Here is a 26,099-nt window from a genome sequence, read left to right on the forward strand (position 1 = left end):
GGAGTATTTCCATCCATCCATTTTCTTCGCCGCTTATCCTCACGAGGGTTTTGGGGAGTGATGGAGCCCATACCAGCTGTCAAGGGCCCACGCAGACACGGGTAGAACATGCAAACTCCACATTTCATTTAAATTAAAATTAAAATGAGGTTGTTCCTTTTTCAAATGTAATTCTAAATTACAAGTAGAATACTTGTAATTTAACTGCAATAGGTCCAGCCGGGGACCTGTGATGCTCTTGAGCTCATCCAGCACAAGGCCTTCTAAAGGACTTCATCAAGGGGACAGGCCTGTAGTCATTCAGACTCAAAATTGCAGGTTTCTTGTGGACCAGGATGATGGTGGAGCATTTGAAGCAGGATGATACTTCACACAGTTAGAGAGACCTGCTGATGATCTTTGTGAAGACTGGAGCAAGTTGGTCTGTGCAGACTTTGAGGCAGATGGGGAGATAAGGTTTGGGTCTGCTGCTTTGTTCAACTTTTATTGTTTAAAGATGAGTCTCACGTCCTGTTCGAGGATGCCCAACACAGAAGTCAGGGGTGTTGAAGTGGTCGGTGGTGCTGCTTGGTGGGCGTGGGGTGTGAAAGTGTTCCTCTCAAATCTTCAGTAAAAGCTGTTCAGGAACGTTGCTAGTAATTGGTTAGTGACTATAATAAATGCAAGACTGATTTGGAGTCGTTTGAGCCAAACTGTTTTCCCAGCTTTGTTTCCTACTGTAATTTCTCTTTGCGATGTTAATTTATTTTTTCATCTGGTTTCTAGTGATTGTGTGCTGTACAGGGCTGATCCCCACTACGATATGAGGTCTCTTTAGTCTGGCAAAGTTGCTTAAGTTTGGCACACGTGTTTTTTTTTTAATTGTTTTTTTTTTTTTTTTAGCAAAGTCCATGCTGACTTTCATGTGTCATCCACTGAGGGGAGGCTTCTGTTGGACCACTCTTCTATAAAGCCAAGACTGGTGGAGGGCTGCTGTGATAGTTGACTTTGTAGAACTTTCTTCCATCTCTTGAGTGCATCTCTGGAAGTCAGCCACAGTGATCTTCGGCTTCTTCTTTACCTCTCATACATCAATGCTCTTCACCCCTGATTGCTCAGTTAGTAAGGTCACTGGTCATCCCAAACATCTGCCATTAAGCATTATGGAGGCCACTCTGTTCTTAGGAACCTTAAATGACAGCTGTACACAAGTAAACCTTGCTAAAAAAATGTGTGTGTGTGTATATATATATATATATATATATATATATATATATATAATATATACACACACACACACACACACACACACATACAAAGACACTCAAATTGAGTATATGAAAAACCTTTTAAAAAAAAGGAAACTGTTTTCAAACAGAAAAAATTTGAGATGTAAAAAACTACAACATATCATAGGTTTCTTTTGGGTTTTTTCCACACAATCATATAAGAAGAAAAGGAAGAAAGATTTGTGGAGAAGTTGGTAAATTTGTTGAATCAATACTTCCACCTATCGACGAATAACAAGAAGGCTATTTTGGGGCCAAGTAAATCCAAAAACCCAAACAAAGTAAAATTGTAACTTAGGCTGGGCACAATATCTCAACAGCAAAAGGAAGATTTAATAAAATGTGTCCCAATTGAGGCAAGGAGTTAAATTATTGGTTACCAACATTTTACTGTGTATGTCCCGAAAAGAAAATATTGGCAATGTTTCCACATCTCAAAGACGTAACGATGCGGTTGTTCCCAAACAATCGGAGGAACAAGAGCTAAAGCTACACGAGCTGCAGACAGACTCATTAGGGTCATCCAAACAATTGGAGGAGCAAATAACAAATGAGATGAGCCAGCCAGAACCTACAAATCTCCCTGCCCCATTGGAGGCAAACCCAACGCACTCTTACTCTCATCTAACCTAAATGTTTGGTCCGACGGACAGGGTGGAAACTATCGTCAGTGTTGGAGTCCAACCCACAGCACGCCAAGTTCTTCCTGCCATTCCCCCTCGCCTGCAACCACAATCCACTAAAACGTGAAAGGGCCTTCCTCCACCCAGGAAGAATCTTATCTATGAATATTAGTGACATATGCAGGGTCTTTTCCACAATTACTCAGACGCTTATGGAGTTCAAGAATTTTTCATCCCAAGCTACTATGTTAGCAAGTTATACTCGAATCTACTTTTCATAGGGAAGACGGTTGAGAAAGTTATTTTAAAATCAACTCAGCAATTTCTGGAATTTAAATGGACTTTTTAACAGAACTGATTCAGGTTTCCAAACGCATTACTGTGCAGAATTTGCTCTTATCAAAGTGCTAAATGATATAAGGTTGAATACTGACTCAGGAAAGGTGTCAATTTTGGTCTTGTTGGATCTCATTACAGCTTTTTCTACAGTAGATCATAATATACTGCTGAAACTCTTGGAAATGTGGGTAGGACTAAAAGGAACAGTCCTTAAATGTTTCAGGTGCTAACTGGAGGAAAAGAACTACTTTGTAACCATTGGAAGTGCCCAATCTCAACAAATGACAATGACCTATCAGGTCCTTCAAGGGTCAGTTCTGGGAACCCTCCTGTTCAGCCTGACCACCATAGCTATGCAGATGACACACACAAGAAACACAAGAAAGCGATCAGAGCATTTAATTCCAATACTAAAATCTTTATACAGGCTTCCAGTCAGTTTTAGAATAGATTTTAACTGGTCTATAAATCACTAAATTGTGCGGATACTGAATACATGAAAGAAATGCTTATGGAATACAAAAGCAGTTGGGCTCTGAGATCGACTGACTCAACAGTGGAGCGCAGAATTCCAAGCAAACATGGTGAAGCAGCATTTGGCTAATATGCTGCACAAAAATGGAATTAGCTGCCAACAGAAGGGCCGTTAGCCCAAGTGTGAATGTTTTAAAATCCAGGTAGAAAACCTTTTTTCTCATGTGTTTGAGTATTTTCACTTTTCAATGATATTTCTTGCACTTTATGCTTTTTTAATTGCACCTTTGTTTTCAAATATTTTATTTCTTTGTATCTGAATGCTTTAAATCATGTAAAGCACATTGACTTACCTTGTGTATGAAATACACTATACAAATAAATTTGTTTTGCTTGAATAAAAATGCTTCACTTGAAAAGTTTTCCTCTGTGAGTAAGGTAATGTGTACTACGACTGTTTATGTCATCCATCCAGCCACCCCCTTTGTCTATGCCACTTATCCTGTCCAGACCTGTAAGGACCTCGGTCTATCGCACCAGCTTTTCAGCAAAAAGGGGCCTACACAGTGGACTGGCCAGCAGTCATTTACAGGGCATATATACAGTGTAGAGAAACAACCTTTCACATTCACACCATCACTGAGTTGGCATCGAACACATGCTGGCTGCACAAATGTCAGGCAAGTGAAGTGTTACAGCAGTATTGCAGTTAATTCCCTTAGCCCATATTTTTGTCGTCATTAAAATCTTAAAATAAAATAAAGAGGTGGTTTAATCTCATTCAATCTTACACAAGACTACAATGAAACCTTTGTTTTCCATTAAATAAGACAGGTATATGTCTCACCTTCATCAATCTCTTTTGTATGTGTGAGAGTCTGGAATGGTGGTGTTGATGGGGGGGCGTAGTGAACAATTCTCAAATGTAATAAAGGAATTCCATCTTATCAAGATTTAATTATTGGCATGCTACTTTTCATGCAGAAATTGGATTGACTTTCGTTACACATGGTACATGACACAGATATATTTATACAGAAAGATTGCTTTATTGGCTGTTTAATGAAATGAGCTGGTCACACAACCATACACGTCATACCCTTTCGTCATTGCTTTCACTCATCTAAAATCTCATTCTTGTAACTAAGGAATGCAATTTAGTTGTGACATACAGTGAAGAAAATAAGTAATACTTATAATACTTATTTTCTTCATTCTATAACCAATAATAAAACAATGCTTGCTATATCGTGTTGTATGTGCAGATATGGTGTTTTTGTTTTGATGATGACCCATTCTCATTTTTAAGGCTGACTTTGAGTGACAACTCCGGGACGAGTAAACATCTGTTCGGGCTGCACATCCATCGTTGTAAATATAACTTTCGAAATCTATATTAAAGGGGTATTGCACCTGTGTTGAGTAGTAATTAATGCTAGTCTATTTAAAGCATGTGAGTGGATGAGACATGCTAGAGCTGCCAGAGTTAAGGCTTTTTATCAATTGGCAGGATTAACAGCATGTATTATCGTCAACTAGGTTTGTGATTATGTTAAACATTGCAGCACAAGCAAAGAATTGAAAAGTAAGGCTCAAGAGATTACAGACTCACCTGTATTTTGACAGCAATAGAGAGCGAGTTCAGTTCTTTGTCCAGTTCTTTGAGCACAACTAGCTTTTTCAGAGTGAGGCTGCAGAGCCTGTGAGAGGGAGAATGAGACAGAGAATATGAAAGAAAAATCCTACACTTTTAGGCCTGCAGGTATAACTAAAAATGGAGCATGTCGCTGTAAGAGACACTGAAATATATTTATATCATCAAAGCATATTTTTCATTTAGTCAACAGATCATGTGCCAAAGGAATGTCATATTAGGGAATGATTAGACGGCCAAACATAGCACAAAGATCTTTCTGAATATGCCAGACAGAATTCGTCCCGACATCTAGAATTTGTGAGGGGTACAGACAGAACAAATAAAATAAGGGTCAGGTCACATATTAATCCTTGCCTCTCAAACAAATGAACAACTTCCTAGCCAGATTTGCTGAACTTCCTCTTGACCTACTTTTCCCCATCAGTCCTGTTGCATGAAATTAGTCACTCAAAGGTGAGTAAGACAACGCGAACTAAAGACATGGTCTACCTTTGAGAGAGGTTCTGAAACACTCAATGATTTCACTCAAATTCCCTGCTCGGCAATGTGTGATTCAGACAGAAACTGAGAAAATGATCACGTAAGATATGACATCTCAGTTGGTGTATGCCGGAACTGTGTGTGTGAACATGAATGTGTAACTGCCGATCCTGTTACTTCACTTTACCTGCAAGTTTCATTTAAAACCACAAGAAAAGAAAAACATGTACTCTGTAAATTGGTTAAACATGCATTAACACTATGTTCATTATTGAACTTGCTATATTTGTTTAGGGATGGACACGAGTCAAATTCATTTTTCATGTCGGTTAGGTTCAAGGAATTAAGAACATACATGAAGAAAATTAACTCAAGACTGTGTATGTGTGTGTGTGCATGCGCACATGCACTAAATGCAAATCTGTTTGGGCCTGGAGTAATCAAATGTTTCACCTTGTAGAATGCAACTTGCCTTACGGTGAGGATGAGTCACCGGGAGCACGGTTCTATGTTGGGACAGGAAACTGAAAACAGAACTGAGGGTTCAACAATGTCTCTCTCTCTCTCTCTCTCTATCTCTGAATGGGATTGACATGTAATTAAAAATGCTGTGAACAGGTTACATCAGGAAAGAGTGCTCTTTCGTCAGCACTCGAGGCTGCCACTCGGTTGTGTTGAAAGTTTAAGTCGAAGCCATCTGGTCAGGGCTAGTGCCAGCAAGCCCCTGTGAGCTATTATAGTGCCAGTTCACTTTCCCATGCTCACAAATTAATTGAGAGACAGACCAGATGCAGCCCAAAATCACATATTTTGTTTAAATAGGACAACTCTTTATATACCAACGCAATTCTAATTAAGTTGGGACATTGTGTTAAACAAAAACAGAATACAATGATGTGCAAATCATGTTCAATCTACATCCATCGATTTTGTTAGCCGCTTATCCTCACGAGGTTCGTGGGAGTCCTGGACGCTATCATGGGGCAGGTGGCGGGATACACACTGAACTGGTTGCCAGCCAATCGCAGGAGACAGAAAACAGTCACACTCACAATCACACCTAGGGGCAATTGAGAGTCTCCAACTAATGCATGTTTTGGGAATGTGAAACCAGAGTGCCTGGAGAAAACCACACAGGCACAGTGAGAACATGCAAACTCCGCACAGGCAGCGGCGGGATTTGAACCCCTGGTCCCCAGAACTGTTAGGCCAATGCTCTACAGCTGTACCACTGTGGCGGCCATGTTCAATCTATATTTGATATATTTGAATATGACTATTTTAATTGGGTCACCACTTTGTGAACAAATGCTTGAGAAAATAGTTGAACAGTTTAAGGACAATGATCTTCAATGTGCAACTGCAAGGAATTTAGGGATTTCCTCATTTATGGTCCATAATGCCAAAAGGTTAATAATCTGGAGAAATCACTCAATGTAAGCATCAAGGCCAAAACCAAACATTGAATGACCATGACCCACGACCCCCCAGGCGGCACTTCATCAAAAACTGAGATCAGTGTTTAATGGACATCATCACACAGGTTCATGAATACTTCAGAAAAACAATGTCAGTAAATACAGTTCAGCACTACATCGGTAAGTGCAACTTAAAATTCTACTATGCAAAGCAAAAAAATATTTAACATATTTAAAGGGGAAGTCCAATGGTTTGCATTAACAATGTATCCAATAGGTCAAGTAATATGTACTCTATCTTGACAATGTGATGTTAAATCCTCTCTCATTAAATAGTGTTTTGAGAAGATTTTTAAAAGACAATTACGAATTTTCAGGGGTGCTGCCATTTTCGCGAGTCACATGACCTACGTGGGCGTATGTGACATGTTACGTGCCATTCCAAACGCTCGATTACATGGGACACCATTATGCCCAGCACTAATTTCTCGGATTTATCCTCATTTGATGAAGAAATAGCAGTATCGGTTGATTGGGAAGACGGAGGAATACTTCCATACAGATTTGAACCTGTGGCTGTAAATAATGTTGAATATTCCGATGGTTCTTCAGACGGAACGACGCAGAGTCTGACGAGCTCCTGGCTCAGCAGGGAGTAGCTCACGGCTCTGCTGCTCAGCGGCGCTCAGTTATTTACAGCCACAGGTTCATATCTGTATGGAAGTATTCCTCCGTCTTCCCGAGCGGCGGAGCCACTCACGGCTGTGTATGGAAGTATTTTTCCGTCTTCCCGATCAACTGAGCGGCGGAGAGCCGCTCATGTGTATGTAATTTTGAAAATTTTGTTGCTTCTTCGAGCGGAATGAGGCGGAGTCTGACGAGCTCCCTCCGCCGAGCAATGGAGCCATGAGCTTGCGCTCCGGCAGGCAAGCCCCGGAGCTCGCCCCCCCGGCTGAGCGAGCTCCGCTGCTCGGCGGGAAGCCAGCTCACGGCTCCGCCGCTTGGCGGCATTATTTACAGCCACAGATTCAAATCTGTATGGAAATATTCCTCCATCTTCCTGATCAACCGATACTGAGATTTCTTCAACAGATGAGGATAAATCCGAGAAATCGGCGCTGGGCATAATGGTGTCCCATGTAATCGAGCGTTTGGAACGGCATGTAACACGTCACGTATGCGCACGTAAATCATGTGACTCGCGACAATGACAGCGCCCCTGAAAATTCATAATTGTCGATATAAATCTTCTCAAAACACTATTAAATGAGAGAGGATTTAACATCACTTTGTCAAGCTAGTGTACATATTACATGACCTATTGGATACATTGTTAATGCAAACCACTGGATTTCCCCTTTAAAACCCAGAAACGCCACTGACTTCTCTGGCCCTAAGATTATCTAAGATGGACTGATACAAAGTGGAAAAGTGTTCTGTGGTCTAACAACTCTACATTTCAAATTGTTTTGGGAAATTGCGGACGTTGTATCTTCCGGGGCAGAGAGGGAAAAAAAACATCTGGACTGTTATAAATGAAAAGTTCAAAAGTAAAAATCTGTGATGATATGGGGCTGGCATGGATAACTAACACATCTGTGGAGGCACCAATAATGCTGAAAGGTACATACAGGTTTTGAGAAACATGTGCTGCCATCCAACCAATATCTTTTTCGTGGACGCCCCTCCTTATTTCAGCAAAACAATAGCAAAATCTTTTGCACGTGTTACAATAGCTTGGCATCGTAGTAAAAGAGTGTGCAACCTAGACTGGCCTGCCTGTAGTCCAAACCTGTCTCCAAATGAAAATTTGTGGTGCAATATGAAATGTAAATATGACAACGGAAACGCGGGACTGTTGAACAGGTAAAGCTGTACATCAAGTAAGCTTGGAGCACAATTCCATCCACAAAATTTCAACAATTGGTGGTCATCTCAAACTCCCCAAAGGACACGGTAAAACGCCTTCTGCAAGTCCACAAAACACATGAAGATTGGTTGGGTGAACGCCGATGAACCCTCGAGGAGCCTGCCAAGGGTGAAGAGCTGGTCCACTGTTCAATGGCGAGGACGAAAACCACACTGCTCCTCCTTGATTTGAGATTTGCCTTCCCAATGGCAGTCACTCACATTTGAAAAATGTATGGGTGTGGTCAGTCATGCTCGCAGATAAAGTTGCGGTTGTGGTTAGGGATGGAATCTCAAGACCTTAAAATAATTTACTGGATTAATATAACTGTAAATTAAAAATAAAATAAACAAATAACTAAAATGAGAAAAAAAAATTCCAACTCAGAAGTGATCATTCCCAATTTCAACTGATACATGATATAAAACATCACATATATAACATTTTTCAACAATAAAAATTCATGATATAACATAATCTCAAGAAAAGTTAAATGCACTGTGAAGACTTTTACTTTTATTAAACTTTCATTATTTGCTTAAATATGACCTTATACATTTAATCAACAGATAAAGTGTTGTCCATTTGCTAATCAGACAAGGATGTGTTGTGGAGCCGGTGGTTGTCCTTGATATTTGTACGCAGAAAACCGGCTGGCGCCATACTCCTCTCCCAGGCGTTGCCATGGAGACGAACAACACCAGATAAGGAGCGGAAAGATACCATCGCGGCCCAGGATCTGACTGCGGGGGGGGGGGGGGGGGGGTAGCCACTTCTACCATGGACCCATACGTATAAAAACCGTGTGTTACTGGGCAGCTTTTGTCTTCTTCTTTGGCTATCCTGCCAGAAGATACAAGTCTCGTGTGCGGCAGATACCTAGATAAGACCCGGACGTCTGTGCTGCACATTCCTTTGTAATAAATCCATTTGCTGTTAACTTTTTCTAATCATTGGTCATATCTTCCTCGACTCGTGAACACGCGTAGGGTCAAAACTCGCAAATCCCTACAACTGGCCTATCAAGGAATAAACACGAATGGTCTGTACCCGCAATGTTTTGAAAACGCTGAAAGTTTAGTTCAACATAATCAGCGTTAGTGGGAACAAGCTAGCAATACATAGTAACAAACATTCCTGTAGGCAATCGTGATGTATTGTTATAATCGAGCGTAATTTACAGCGGTATCTATTGTCAATCCATTGATGAAAGCTACCAGTAGATTATCTACAGCTTCCTAAAGCATGTTGACGGGAAAAGTTTTCAACTTCAACCTAACGTGGTACCACAGGTGAAAATGACTGGTTTGGATTTAAATATATGGACAGACTAGTCTCACGTTAGAACTTAGATCAAGTCAAAGTAAATCACAATCTCATACTTATTATAATTAAATACTGAAACATTACCTGTGTTATATCCCAGAAATGTTTTCAGTGTAACTGAATTTCCTTTGGCGAGGCTCATGATGCTGATGACTTTCAACGTAAATGCGCTCGCAGTACGTGAAGCAGCTCTGAACATGCGCTTTTGGCCTAACTTCCGAACATGCTCAGAACAGTTAACTTGCATTTCCTGTTACCGGGTGAATACTGATTGTTTAGGAGCAGGCTTGTTTTGTTCACCTTTATGAAACGTCTTTCAATATCTACTTTTCATAACAAATTTTACCTGCGTGATTTTTCGTGCTCAACTGTGCAGATTTCCGAGCGCGGTCGTGCTTGTCAAATGTGTGACTGTAGTTGGAATACACCCTCCAATCCTCCGTCTTAAAAAGGCGCACCACCAACCCAGTCTGCCAATCCAGAAGCACTGTCCCCAATGTCCATTCGATGTTCCAGAGGCGTTAACCAGGACACGCATACAACATTCAGAGCCTTTAGGCACTCCAGGCAAATCCCATCCATCACCTGTCGTCTTACTACCAAGGAACTTTTTACGCACCTCACTGACCTCAACCCAAAACATATGAGAGGTCGCCTCAGAGACCCCAGACTCTGCTTCCTCATGAGAAAGCTTCTTGGTGGGATTGAGGAGGTCTAAGTATTCTTCCCAAGAACTCACAATGTCCTGAGTCGAGGTCAGCAGCACGACATCCCCACAATATACATGTGACGCTGGTGCCCTGCCTGGCCTCCTGAGGTGTCGGATAGTGGACCACAATTTCCTCGAAGCCATCCAGAAGTCATTCTCCATGGCCTCACCAAACTCCTCCAGACCCAATATTTTGGCACAATGACCACCAAAACTACATTCCCCTTGGGCAGCCAGTACCCATCAGCTGCCTCAGGAATCCCACAGGCCAAAAAGGCCTGATGAGATTCCTTCATGTTGACCGCATCCCTCAAAGCTGGTATCCACCAATTGATTACCGATAAGACAGGCACCAATCAACTTATGACCACAGCTTCGGTCGACATGCGGAACATTGTCCACTCGGACTCAATGTCACCCTCCTCCCTGGAACATGAGGAAAGTTCTTCTGGAGGTGGGAGTTGAAACTCCTTCTGACAGGGGAATCTGCCAGTCGTTCCCACCAGACCCTCACAATATGTTTGGGCCAGCCAGGTCATCCCCTACCATCAGAGCCAACTAACCACCAGGCAGCGATCAGTTAACAGCTCTGCCCCTCTCTTCCTCCAACTGTCCAAGACATGCGGCCGCAAGTCCAATGACGCAACCGTTGATCATTGAACTGCAACCTAGGGTGTTGTGGTGCCAGTGCATTTTTTATGCAAGATATTTTATTTATTACTCAACATTACAATGTCAACATTCAATATTCTTAGAATTAAAACTGAATTATTCTTAAAAAAGGATGTACAGTACTTGAATTATTCTTACGCTGTAATGTCATTATTTCAGTGGCATAAAAAACTGTCATGATAGGTTATGAGAAAATGTACGAAAACAAATTTGCTATCGTGACAGACCTAAACACAATATATTGAGAATAAGTGCAATTGATAAAAAAAATATTCCACAAACATAATAAAAATAGAGTAATAATAAAAATCTAATCATAAACACAAGTCCCCACTATAGTGACAGTGAGAATAACAACCAAGGATTACTGTATCTGGATTCTGTGATCACCAAAACAACATCAGTTAAAATGGTCTTATCTTGTTTATCAAAACACCGTCAAATTAACATTCTGGCAAAATTAGGTTCTGCATGCACCACCCATTTATAATTCAAGGTGCTCTGAGATCTGACAATTTCTATACAATGAATTCAACATTCTTGTGGAAACACCAAAAAATGTCCATCAATACAGAAAAAGTATGGTTTGGTGAAAGATCTAAACAGCTAGCTGCAGTTTCATATGACTGGGACCAGGCGGTAGAAAGTAAAGGTAAGTGATGTGCTTTCTCTGTTTGCCAGTTGATAAGAGCTCATGCAGGTTAGTTTTGTTGCGCACATGAGTTCAGATCAGACCTTCTCAGTTGGTCAGCACTGTTGTAGATAAAAGTTATTGATGCGACTCGTCCCATGCATGGTTATTCAGGCTTCTCTATACTCACGTGGGCGGTGACCACGCTGACGTCACTGTGGCTATTCAGTGCGCAGTTTGCCTTTACACTCGAGTGCAACCCAGCGCAGTTTTGAAAATGTACTACAGTCGGGGGTGTCGCTACACCTGATAGTGTCTCGGACACAACAAGGAGGTCATTCTGGGCCATTTCAAGTAGCCATTTTTACTTTCCTTTCTACAAGAAGGAAAAAAAGGAACAACAATGGCGACCGTGGAACAGTGTCTGCTCGAACAAACTGACCTAGATGACCCGATATGTTTAATTATGCTGTAAGATCGATCAAGAAGGCAGTGGTATAAGATGGTACATATAAACCAAGGATAAGGTTGATTGAGATGTGACTACAACAGACCAATCGCGTGATGGAATTCAGGCACCCTTGGCAGGAGTATAAATTGGCTTTTACTGTTTGACTGATAGTGGTTATATTATACAGAAGCTTTAAATTTAATGTAACGGAAAACTGTATTTATTTCAATAATTCCTTCAGAAAGTTAAACTTTCATAGAGTCAGGGCCCACAAGTTCAAGTATTTGTTTATTTTTTTTATATAGTGGTGCAAAAAAAGTATTTAACTACTATCTACTTAAAGGAAAATTCCGGTGGTTTGGAGTAACAATTTATCCAATAGGTCATGTAATATGTACTCTATCTTGATAATGTGATGTTAAATCCTCTTTCATTTAATAGTGTTTTGAGAAGATTTTTTTATCCAGGGTTTGTACACTTCCAGAGGATCAAAATTTCATGAATTTTGACTTTCCAGGCACCCAATACAAAATTCGATGACTAATATTGGATTGACTGATTGTGGTAGACAGCAATATTTCAGCTTTATGATCATGTGTTTCCACTTAAAAAATAAGTGCCAAAGCTTACCAATGTAGTAGGTGCATCATAATGACTGTGAAATTTATGGTTATTAAAAATATAAACTATTATTACACGTTGAACATATATTTTCATCTATAGAAGATAACTTGTGCTCGAAAATTGACGACACTACTGGTCGAAGAATGGGGTTGAACCCACTCTTCGTGTGTCCTATTGTTGAAAGGCTAGCGCCTTCACCACAAAGCCATGACTAAAATCAAAAACAAAATCATAGCTACCCAAACTATTTTATTGATGCTTGTGAGGAAGTCCTTCTTTTTTAATGAAACTCAGTGGTGTTTATCCAATATCACTAAGAAAGACTCAATTATATGTATGCTTAGAAGTTCATGTTCTCAAAAACGTGGGAAGACATTTGTTAATTTTACCAATTTTTTTCTTTTCATTTTAGTTTGGAAAAAAATACTTGGAAAATAAGGGTACCTGTTTCAACTACATCAGGAAGTGACTAACTGTTCTTCAAGGCCTCTAGCTTTTTGTCCAGTTTTTTGTCTGTTTCAAGAACAGCTGCTCTTTTTTATTTAGCTGAAGTTTTCAGCTGACTTGGAACAGTTGCAGTAGCGCTGATCGCCATGGCAAATTCATTTTCACTGGAGTCAGCTCTTCCACGGAAGAAGTTGGAAACTGTCAAATTCTCCGTCTTATCCTTCAGTTTCCTGACATTAATGTGATGTGATACTTCAAGGCCTCTCGCTTTTTGTCCAGTTTTTTGTCTGTTTCAAGAACAGCTGCTCTTTTTTATTTAGCTGAAGTTTTCAGCTGACTTGGAACAGTTGCAGTAGCGCTGATCGCCATGGCAAATTCATTTTCACTGGAGTCAGCTCTTCCACGGAAGAAGTTGGAAACTGTCAAATTCTCCGTCTTATCCTTCAGTTTCCTGACATTGTTGTGATGTGTTTGGATGACTTCATATGACTCCGCAACACACCTTCGCCCATGTTAGATAGGTTAATGAGTTTACTGCATGGAGAACATTTCGCTGTATGAATTTCGCAAGGTGCCAGCCACCTTCGGTACAACTCATTTTCTAACCACGCATCGTTAAATCGACAATTTCCCAGCATATCCGTAACTGGAAGCTTTGTTTGTTTCACTGAGCTCAGGTGCGCATTACCTCCATGCTTGGATGAACTGAACAAAATGGCGTCAGTTTGAAAAATTACTTAAAGCGGAAATGCGCAAGAGTTATAGGTCTTGGCTTGACAGGTTTATTGTTTCAATTAAAAACAATATAAACAATATTTTGAGCTGCAACAACAAAATCCCATAACATACTCTGACCCAAGCCAAATATATTTTTATTTACCGTACTTTCCAAGACCTGGAAAAGGCAACGTTTCTTTCCATGATATTTCCGAAATTCCCTGACCTGTACGAACCCTGTTTATCGACAATTACGAATTTTCAGGTGCGCCACCATTTTCGCAAGTCACAACCTATGTGCGCGGATGTGATGTGTTACGTGGTGTTCCAAACGCTCGATTACAGCCCCGGAGCTTGCTCGCCAGGGAGCGAGCTCATGGCTCCGCCGCTCAGCGGAGCTCGCTCGTCAGACTCCACATCATTCCGCCCGAAGGACCATCCGAATATTAAGCATTATTTACAGCCACAGGTTCAAATCTGTATGGAAGTATTCGTCCGTCTTCCCAATCAACAGATACTGCTATTTCTTCATCAGATGAAGATAAATCCGAGAAATCAGCGCTGCGTCCCATGGTGTCCAATGTAATCGAGCGTTTGGAACGGCATGTAACACGTCACATCAGCGCAGTGAAGCTAATCAATATACAAAAATTTCCCAAAAAGTCCCTCTTTAAAAAAATGGTATGTGAAGAAGAGGCTACAATTTGCCAAAGAACACATTAACTGGCTGAAAGAGAAATGGAGGAACATTATGTGGACTAACAAGAGTAAAATTGCTCTTTGGGTGTCCAGACAGTTTGTAAAACGACCACTATATTCTGAATTGAAGCCACAGTACACAGGGAAGACAGTGAAGCATGGTGGTGCAAGCATCATGAAACAGTCATGTTTCTCCTGCTATGGTGTTGGGTTTATTTATCGCCTACCAGGGATCATGGATCGGTTTGCATATGTCAAAATACTTGAAGAGTTTATATTGCCTTTGTGCTGAAGAGGACATGTCCTTGAAATGGGCGTTTCAACAAGACAATGACCCCAAACACACAAGTAAACATGCAAAGTCTTGCTTCCAAACCAACAAAGGTAATGTCATGGAGTGGCAAACTCAATCCCCGGACCTTAATCCAATTGAGAACTTGTGGAGTAACATAAAAAATTGTGTTTCTGAAGCAAAACCAAGAAATCTAAATTAATTCTGGAATGTTGTTCAGGAATCTTGGCGTGGAATAAGAGCTGAAAGGTGCCACAAGTTGGTTGACTCCAGCCACACATATATGAATCAGTTGTTTTAAAAAAAAAAAAAAAAAAAAAAAAAAACCTGTGATCACTAAAACTAAATATTAGTTTAATGATTCAAAGGATTGGTAAATCCAAGAAACAAAATGGTTCTACAAAATATAAAACTCAAAAGCGGGTTGTGTGTGTTTTGAATGGGCCAGGGAGGTTTCTAGCAACACCTACATCCTCCAACCACATCACCTTGATGGGACTACAGGTATGTGGTGGTTGACTCTGGACTCCAAATAGCTCTGAAAGGCTATTAGCCTGAGTGTTCTCATACTTTTTTTCTACATGGCATCGACAATGTTAACATGGTGCAGCCAATAAACACAAAAACAAAAAAATGTGTTAGCTTGTACAAATCCTGTCTTAAATGAAGATCAGATTATATTTTGACCAGTTTATGCAAAAATCCAGGTAATATACTTTTTTGTTTTTGCAACGGTCGGTCATTGAAAAGGGGAACAATTATTCAGACTAAAGCTGAATCCAAGAGTCAGTGAATTATGTCTATAATTTTTGAAGAAAATGTAAGCCAAAGCTTGTGTTCCTTATTTTATCTATACAATATGGACAAAAGTAATTTACAGGAACGGAAAATGTGAAGACATAAGCAGCTGAGACAGCCTTCTCTCTTCTGGGAAAACCTTTTTTTTAAGATCATCACAATCACTCTTCTAGTACACTCTGGAGTGGAGGTCAAAGCTTTCAAGTTCTTCCACACCAAAGTCATCCAAGCATGCTTTTAAAATCATCCAAGCCTTGCTTTGTGCACACTTATGCTGAAACAGAAAAGAGCCTTTCCAAATCTGTACAGTTGCCAAATTTGTCTCGGTGAACTCAAAAAATATAATCTAGGGGGAATTAACCCTGGGTGATGAATTTTTACTAGTGTATGTAGTGTAGTCTAGTGCCAAGCACAAAAAAAACCTTAAAAAATATATATAGTACATGGTGCATCCGTCTAAAAATAAATGGTAAAAAATGATAACCGAATTAAAAATGATGGGAAATTTAGATTTTCTATCTCCTTTTAGCAAGTTCACTCAAAAGAATTTGGCAGTTTTGTAATATAATAAATGAATAGCCTTGCTTAAGTAACAAAGAAAATGTTTGATTACAGAGCAGTACTTTAGAGCATTACTCAACCAATGGTGCATATCCCTCCCTCATAAAACATCCTTCCAAGATCTGCGGTATAGCCCCTGTGGCTACTAATGCAACACTATTTCTGGACCTCTTAAGTGATAGCAGCATCTCAAGTAACATGGTCAGAGAAGTCCTGTTTAGCTGATACTTCAAAGAGACTACTGCTAGTCTGCTCCCGGCAAAAAAAAAAGTTGTAGCAGGAGAGCACAAAACAGCACAGAAATGAAACCTCTAACCTGAACAAATGACTTAGCTGCCTAAACAAAAACACACTTCTGTGTTTATTTTCCACTAGTCAGGACTCTGCTTGATATTTTGCCAGTTCCATGCCTTCACATTACTGCACAGCCATTGTCAGAAGCACAAAGAATAGGGAAGAGGATGAAGAGTGAGTTAAAAGGATGAATTAAAAAGACAACATTTGGTATGCACTCGAAGTTATAAAACTGGAAATGGGGGGAAAAAATGTTTCAATGTACCACTCACTGCTTTGTGAGAAATGCATGTGGTCTTATTCTTTTAATAAAGCAACTGGAAGAAAGCCATAGTAGTTTGTTCTTTCATAATTTTATAAGTCTACAGTAGTTGGACAATTTAGTCCAGGATAAAGGGTGTGCATTCTGAAAGCTATTTCAGAATATTTTGTTTTTCTACAAGAAATATGGAGAAAAATCTAACCACTGAGAATGACATTTGCTCTGAAACCACTATGTTAGTATTTTAACAACTTCATATTTTGTCAACATATACTGATCCAGGTACAATTCAAAATATAAACCTACAACAGACAAGAAACAAGCAAATGAAAACTCTTTAAAATGTCTCAGTGACAGTTTACAGCTCTGAACAAGTTTGAGAATTGGAAAACATAAATTAGCATGACATTGTGATCAAGAATACATCATAATAAACACGTTTTAACAAGTCCAAACAGTAGCTTGCATTGAAAAAGCTTAGCATGTATTTAGGTTTGCACACAAGTGGCATTTGAGCTGCCAATATCTCATTATGTGACTCATGGCCATGGGCTCTCAGGGCTTTAATACCACAAAAGAAACCTTCTCAAAGCCTGTAATAAGAGGGGAAAGAGGCTGTCAAATGTATACACAACAGAACAAGAGGATGAACCTTTCTGTTGCTGTGAATTTGAAAGCAATCATATGCCAGCACGAAGAAATGCAGGGAGGCATGAAGAGTAATAACAGACGCACACATGGAATAAGGATAGAAATAGCAATTTTAAAAAAAAAATGTTCATTTAATAGCTTGAAAATTATGACAACAGGGTGAAATTCAGTGTGTGATGTGAGTGTAGTGTGATGTAAGACTCATAGCCAAGCTCCAAAATATTAAGCATTTCTGTTTCATTGTTTCTATTTCACTTGTGCTTTCATTGCTTTTGAGGATAGACTGACAAACGTAGTACTAGCTACTCATTTTTGTAGAGTACTTCCATAAAGTTGTCATGTAGTACGGCTGTAAGCTTTATTACGACAAGTGTTATGTCTAGTGACGCGAAGAAATTTCAGCAGCCAAAATAAAACAAACAACAAAGCATTTTTTGTTTTGGAGTGAAAGACTTTTGTCGCTGAAATAAAATGACCAAAATAGCATGTTGGATACTCTGCCAACTCAGCTTTACCACGGCTTCGCGGGAGCTTGTACATTTTACTTTTAAAAATTATTTGTTTTAACAAGCAATGCCCATTGGGCTTTGCTCACAATGTAGTGAAAATGACAACTTTCAGTAAAAAATTAATCTTTCAATCAGATTAAATGATAAATAAAATAAACCATTTATCAAAGGATTTCAAATTTACCTAGGACTAAATAAATACAACACAAAGCCCAATCACGTAGTAAAGATCAGTGGAAGGAAATACAGTTTATACACAGGAAATTAAATGCCACTAATTATCCGTTTGGCGAGTGAATCTTAGTGCAGTACTTGCCATGAGGTGAGTGAATGTTTCTATCAACGTAAAAAAAAACAAAACACGTACAAATCATGGTGTAGGACTATGTGCCCTGGAGGCAGCAATATTGGGGCAGGGCGTGTCCTGCCAGAAAAGTGCGTGGGATTCCTAATAACATTGATCTGGCTTATTAGCTATGTATATGTCAAACATGATGGTATGTGCGTGATAACAGCCAATCAGATCAATCAATCCTTTTCCTGCTCCACTTCCATTTGCCAGCATCCCTACCTGTTAAGAGTTTTAGGAACAGAACTTTATCTTGTTCTAAAGATACAGCTTTAACCAGATGTAGTGGTGAAGTTCAAAGCAGAGTTTCACAAATGATTTGCACACTAGTCCAGTATCTTGTGACTTGATTTGGTTCATGATGCAAACTCTGTTGATCCAGCTTCTGAACCTACATTGCCTCCCCAACAAAATGGACAAGTTTCATCTTCTGATAAGGACCAGCAAAGACTTCGGATGCTTGACTGTCCTGTGCTTTATGGAGACTTGGCTTTGTGAGGCTCTCCACAATGGCGGCGTAATGCTCCCCGGCTTTCATCTACACCCGGCGAACCGCGTCACAGAGTTATGAAAGAAAACAAAATACAGAAGGATATGCTTCTATTATAGTGAAAAATGGTGAGGGGACGTCACGGAGCTCAGCACACACTGCATGCTAGTAAGTGTTTTGGTGTGTATGTAAGTTACTATATGATGGCGCTCACAAGGCAGTGAGGAACAATTGCAATTTTACATTTGTAAGAAGAAGAAGCTTACATTGCCCCACACACTGACACTGCAATGTGTCCTACTCGGCACTAACTACTTACAGCTCGCTTGTTACTTAGGCAGCTTAATGAAGCCTTAACCATGCGTTTACCCCCTGGTGGTTGGCTGACTACTGACTAAGAAAGTGCTCCAACTTCATATGCAGCAGAGCCCATATTTTAAATGTAAAAATTGCCGACAATCAGGTTAGTTTAATCGTTGAGGCCAGAAGACCAAAGATCATCATTAAAATATAATTGTTCTCCCCACCAATGCTTTAAAGGGGAATTCCAGTGGTTTGCATTAGCAATGTATCCAATAGGTTATGTAATATGGACTCCATCTTGACAATGAGATGTTAAATCCTCTCTCATTTAATCGTGTTTTGAGAAGATTTTTAGACAATTACAAATTTTCAGTAGCGATTCCATTTTCTCGAGTCACATCTGATGAAGAAATATTAGTATCGGTTGATCGGAAAGACACGGGAATATTTCCATACAGATTTGAATCTGTGGCTGTAAATAACGCCGCCGAGCGAGCTCCGGGGCTCGCCGGAAAGCGAGCTCATGGCTCAGTTGCTTGGCGGAGCGAGCTAGTCAGACTCAAAGTCATTCCGCTCGAAGAAGCAACCAAATACTCAACAGTACTTATAGCCGAGCGGCAGAGCTCGCTCCCCAGTGAGCCCCGGAGCTCGGCGGCATTATTTACAGCCACAGGCTCAAATCTGTATGGAAGCATTCCTCCATCTTCCCAATCAACCGATACTGCTATTTCTTAATCAGATGAGGATAAATCTGAGAAATCAGCGCTGGGTATAATGGCGTCCCATGTAATCCAGCATTTGGAATGGCATGTAACATGTCACATCTGCCCTCGTAAGTCATGTGACTCACGAAAATGGCAGCACCCCTGAAATTCTTAATTGTCGATAAAAATCTTCTTAAAACACTATTAAACGAGAGAGGATTTAACATCACGTTGTCAAGATAGAGTACATATTACATGACCTATTGGATACATAGTTAATGCAAACGACCAGAATTCCCCTTTAAATAAGTAAAATTACCCCTTGTCGATCAAAAACCTGTCTAAGAATTGGTTGTTGTTTCTTTAAAATTTTGGCCAAAAATTGGTGCTGGATAAAAATGGCAGAAGGCACTTTAAAGTAGGATCTTAAAAAGAAGAAAAAAGTTTGGGGAAATGTTAAGTGATTTCTAAGATTGCAAGAGAAGATGTCATCTTGTAATAAGTCAAGAGGCTAATTGGAGCTGTGAAAGAATCAGACTTTGAAAGGATAACAAACATCTGAGGTAATTCCAAAAGGAGTTGGTTCATCCAGATCACGGTTAGGTTTTATTCAAGCCTTTGCTTTCTCTAAAACATCCATTTGAAAAGAAATAACTAAATTGACCACTGGTATACCATTGAACAGATGCTGACCTGTTTTATGCATTTTTCCTCATAAAATGGGTTGTTCCTATTGCCAGCATAAAAATGTGTCATAGAAAATAAATTTTGTGCAACCTGGATGAAATATTTCCCTGTTCAAGGAGGGAGAAATAAAGCACAAAAACGGAGAGTCTGATCTTGAAAGTCATTCTTTAAAAAAAATAATTAAAAAAAAGTAATCAACCAGTGTCAAAAAGACAGAAACAGAGCTTTGCCAGTATTTATGAAGACAATTTATGTCACTTTATAACTTGGCCAAATGCAACTAAATCAACTATATCCTGCAAATGTTAAGCAGTCTTACTGTCAACCCTCCAGCTTGTTGTCAATTTTAACAAGGCATGCTGTGTTCAAAACTCATTGATCTGACAAATTACCAGGAACTTAGAATGTAGTTGTCATCCTTTGTATCCATTTTGCAGGGCTAAACAACTCTTTTGTTCAGTTCTGAACAGCAATTGATGAAGTCAGCAGCTCTGTTTGTAGTGATCATGCAAGACTGAGCAGTTAGTGCATGTTTACAGTCCATATGACAAGTCAAACCATAGGCTTGCTACAACAAAAAATATTGTTGGTTAAAGTTCACTGAGTTGAAATACTGATTCCTGTGTCAAAAGATGTAATGGACTAACTTGCCTTTGAAAGAGTTAAGGTACATTTAGGGATACCTCTATGACACTGAACATCACAATCTAATAACCAAACCCAAATCAAATACAAAGTGTGTTGATGTGTGCAAACAACCCACGAACTATATCAGCAACATATCAACAATGTCTACATATTTACCGGTCATTAGAAATACGTTATGTGCAGTGAGCATGAGGGTGGCGGGTGGGTAGTCACAGACTGGGGAAGGGCATTTGCCATTGCCTCTGCATATGCAGTTGTAAAAGGTAACAGCACTGACCCTATTCAGGTCTGAATTTAATTCCAATTGAACCGTAAAGCAAGTGGACAGGTCTTGTTATAATAATAATTCAGCCACAGACACAAATGATTTGTGACACACGTCAATTAAATCTTTTTCCTTGACACCTTGATGGGCTCTCAGGTGGGGGAGGTGATAACGTGTAAACACAGAAGCAAGGCTCAAAAAGTAGCCGAAAAATAGCTGAAACCTTAGCATCACTTCATAAACAGAAGAAAATATGAAATATGCGTGTCTCAAATTGGTGCTCAGTTGTAATAGAAAAACTAAGAATGTTTTTGATAGAACCATCCATGTTAATAGTACTATCTGTCAAATCAATCAGTAAGGATGAACCAATAACTAAGGATGCTAAACCTTAATGGTGAATGGTGCAAAATGTGGCTGTCATACCCAGCAATGGCATGAATATGAGACATTTACTGAGTTCAGAAGCATCTTAACATAAAAGAAGACTTTATGCCAATTTGATTAGTGGCATAAGTATCGGAAGAAAATGAGCATTTTATGGTGATCGGCTGGTCGGTTTTAATGTCATAATCCCCCAAGCCACGGCCCTGCAAATAACATTTATTCTGCGTTGCCATCGAGCCCAGTATATTTGAATACAAAAGCAACTTTAATTTTGGCCTTGTCGGGAAGGAGGTGGGTTACACCCTGAACTGGTTGACAACCAATCGCAGGAAAACCATTCACACTCACATTCACGCCTACCTCCAATTTAGAGTCTTCTATCAAATATGAGCGTTCATCTGAGATGTCACGCTGTGGGGACCCCTAACGGGACAAGCCAAAAGAAAATTTTATCAACCTACCATGTATGCATTTGGGATGTGGGAGGAAACCAGAGAGCCCGGAGAAAACCCACACAGGCACAAGGAGAACACGCAAACTCCACAGATGGGGGAGCTGGGATTTGGTACCCGGTCCTCAAAACTGTAAGGCAGTTAACCAGTTGTTCACCGTGCTGCCTGTACCACCTCAAATGATTTTAACAAATGGCTCCAAGATATCAAAGAGTGAATAATTTAAAGGGGTGTGACTACTTTCTGTACCAACTGTAAACTAATTTTTTAATTCATTGTGACAATGCCATCATTCTTTCAATCTGTATTCTTTTTGTGACATTTTTCTTTAGAGTGCTGTGAAACTTTTGTTCTGTAAAAAATGTCTTGGATCAATAAAAATTGGGGGAAAGAGAGGTAGCGGAAGAATGGTGTGACATGCAAGAGTGCTTTGGGCTAATTGACCAATAGAACATACACAGAAACAGACAGTTCAGACTCCTTAATCTGGGATTAGACAAATGGGCCGGCCACAGGATCAGCACTGTTTGAGAGTTACACTAAATACTGATGTGTCCTTAACCAGACCTCAAGTAATAATTGAACTGTTTTCTTTCTTGATCTCTTTCAGGATTTGTGACAAAATACTGAGATATTATTCATTCCATTATTATTGTCAACAAAATACACAAAATGTCCATGTTTTAGTCAATCTATCTGAAATCTTTAGTTCAATTTATAAAACAGCTAATAGTGTCTGATATTTGTATTTTTTTAGAAGACTATTATAAACACCCATCCATCCATCCATCCATCTTCTGTACCGCTTTTTCCTCACTAGGCTTATAGGTGTTCTTGCTCCTATCCTATCTAATTTTGGGCAAACGGCAGAGGTGAGCCCAAGTCAAGTCAAGTCCCAAATCGAGACATATATATCCATCCATTCTCTTCGCCCTTATCCTCACAAGGGTCGCGGGGAGTGCTGGAGCCCATCCTAGCTGTCAACAGGCAGGAGGCGGGCACACCCTGAATTGGTTGCCAGCCAATCGCAGGGCACATTGAGACAAAAAACTACACTCACAATCACACCTACGGGCAATTTAGAGAGGCCTATTAATGTTGCATGTTTTTGGAATGTGGGAGGAAACTGGAGTGCCCGAAGGAAACCCACGCAGACACGGGGAGAACATGTAAACTCCAAACCTCAGAACTGTGAGGCCAACGTTTCTATATATATATAATTTCCAGACGCTTGAAGGCGCCACTACTGAGATATTATTCAGGATTCCATCAGAGTACTGTCAGAAGCTTGTGGAAGGTTACCCAAAATGTTTGACCCAAATCATGCAGTACAAAGGAAATGCTACAAGGTACTAAGGAAATGTATGTCAACTTTTGACCTCGAAGAAAATAATGTAGAATTGTCTAAGAAATTTTGTCCATCATTATTGTGGCATTTAACAAAATTCTAAAATTTTGGTGATCCTGACTGACCTGAAACCGGAGAGGTTTAATCTGAAAAGACTTCAAACAGAAAAAAATGAAATGTGCACAGTGTATGCAAAACTCTGGCTTCAACTGGGTGTATGTGCATGCATGTGCAAAATGCACCATGGCAAGGCCAGATTTGAACTCGGGTCCTCATAAGTGTGAGGCACGTGTGTTTACCAGTCTTCTACTATGCCGCCTTTTAAAGAACAAGCGATGCAGAAAATAGCTTGAAGAGCAAGAGACAGAGAGAACCAGGTGTTCATTATAAAGAGAGATGCTGTTGAATACAGATAATTCACACAATGAAATGTTAGTTTGCCAGAATTGGTAGAACCAAAAAGTATCAATAATTACTTGACAAGCCCTCAAATACATGGGGTAGGAAATTTAAAAAAAAATTCAGTACAACAATATTCAATATGACTAATTCTGAATAACCTAGACTCGTGCATGGAGGATGTAAGTGCATGTTCCAATTTCTATCAGTTAGCATAATGTCTCCAGTTCTACTGGTATGATATACTGAACAATGTCAAAGTTCATCTATACTGTACAGAGATTCTTTGTGATGTCTGCAGATGCCCATATTTCCACACATTCCTGGTCAAAAGCTATACTGTTGTTCAGAAATAAACATCACAACCTGTCATAAAATGAGCTAAATGGACATTTATATGTACCATGTATATAACCAACCGCAGGGAGGGTAAAAGAAAAAAAATTCATTTAACCCATGTTTTGGTGACATTTTATACATCTGATTCTGGTAGACTGCAAATGACAATGCAATGACAGCTTGTTTTGAGATGGGGTGTCAGGTGTTTTCATTCATCCACAACAGAGTTTTAACTGAAAGAATAGTCCATGTGTTGTTGCTGGCACATCCAACTCAGGAAATGCCTGCATGGGAGAGGTGGGAAATAAGTTGAACAAGAACAAGGCAGAGATCATAAGAATATCAAGACAGGCCTGATTCACCCTGAGTTGGAGTTGTTGAGTGTTTGAATACAAGACTGAATTTAATTTGGAAAGAACCCATTATCTACCCAGCAATGATTTGAACTTAATCCCATTCTGACATCCAGGCAGTGGTTGGGTGGAGGAACCGTTGGGGACTTTTCCTTTCATGACAAATTCAAGAGAAGCAGCCTACTGGTTCTCAAGTCCTGAGACAAATCAGCTAAACCTTTAAATGAATTGGTAATCCACAGTTTCAATACAGCTCCACCTCCCATGGTGCAGGTTGTTGGTCAACAATTGAACACAAAAGAGCATAGTGGGGGTTGAGCAAGAGAACTGTCCCAGTAATTGTCAAGTTGCCAGGAATGTGAAACCCTCCCCAAGGAAATAAATCTTTCTCCAGGAAGGCACGGGAAGGAAACCAAATGGATTTTGACACATTTTAGGCGGTGGGAGTGAGCGTGAATAGGGGGAGGGTCATGGTGCTGATTGGTCCACGATGTGAACAACACAGTGCAGCAAGGAGTCTAGTTGATTTCAACATTAGGATTTTCAGGACAAATTGATTACTCTGGAGGTCGTAAAAATGTATAATTTGGCATACTATGAGAGAAATATGCATCTATAGAGCTTTAACTGCCAACATGCATGATACAAATCTGGATATATCATGCGCAACCATCACAGCATTAATGCATGATACAAATCAGGATATATCATGCGCAACCATCACAGCATTAAAAGTGTTTTTACTTTTAATACACACAATCTCCAGAAAGATTTTTGCAATCCAAACAAAACAAAGGCTGACCTGGATGTCACAACTGTGTCCAACTGAGGGGTTCCATAGTATTAACAAATATTTGCATCTAGTTAAGGGGCAAATGAGATAAATGGAGTGGGTGCAATAAAGTGATCTCCCAATCCAACTTTTTCACTTCTGATCCAATACCAATATTGCAACCTCAAGTATTGGCCGATACCGATATTGGTGTAATCCGATATCAGTAATAATCATACAGAATTATTTTGCAGTATGAAATGTGTGAAAAGGGTTGATTAAGCCTATAGAACCCAAGACATCCAAATCGTCTTTTAAAAAACTAAATTAATCAATAAGCATCAAAGGAACACAAAAACATCACATTTGGAAAAATGTACTTATTTACTTCCGGTTTAGATAATGGGTCACATAAGACCCAGTGGACCTTAACTACCAAAAACAATCCATTTAATGCAGACACATGTGAGAAATTGGGCTCTAAGGGTAACTTAGACAAAATTAAAAAAAAAATGTAAACCATGGAAAACATCAATAGATCACAAATATAAATTAAAGGTTTTAAGTGCAAAATAAGTTCAATTCATTATTTTTTTTTTTTTTTACTTAATGGTAAAATGGTAGGAACAGCATTTGATTTCCTCCAAGTGAACCAATGCATCTGGGATATAGTTTCCTTCGCTATTCCTGGTGTGCATGTGTTGACTTCTGAGCGGCAGTACAGTGCACAATGAAATACACACCTGCAGTGACTAAGAAAGAAAAATCCCCAAGGAATATTATTGGGGGTAC

At 39.7% G+C, this 26,099-nt stretch overlaps 1 protein-coding gene across 1 annotated transcript in view; it reads right to left on the minus strand.

Annotated features, from left to right (window-relative positions):
- Positions 1–26,099, minus strand: part of zmp:0000000755 (phosphofurin acidic cluster sorting protein 2) — an 84,801-nt gene that overhangs the window by 45,963 nt on the left and 12,739 nt on the right. Inside the window, exon 2 of the mRNA XM_061836446.1 lies at positions 4,317–4,404. Coding sequence (XP_061692430.1) covers positions 4,317–4,404 — 88 coding nt within the window. The remainder of the gene's footprint in view (positions 1–4,316; positions 4,405–26,099) is intronic.

Source organism: Syngnathoides biaculeatus, chromosome 12 (assembly GCF_019802595.1).
Source record: "Syngnathoides biaculeatus isolate LvHL_M chromosome 12, ASM1980259v1, whole genome shotgun sequence".
Classification (NCBI taxonomy): domain Eukaryota; kingdom Metazoa; phylum Chordata; class Actinopteri; order Syngnathiformes; family Syngnathidae; genus Syngnathoides; species Syngnathoides biaculeatus.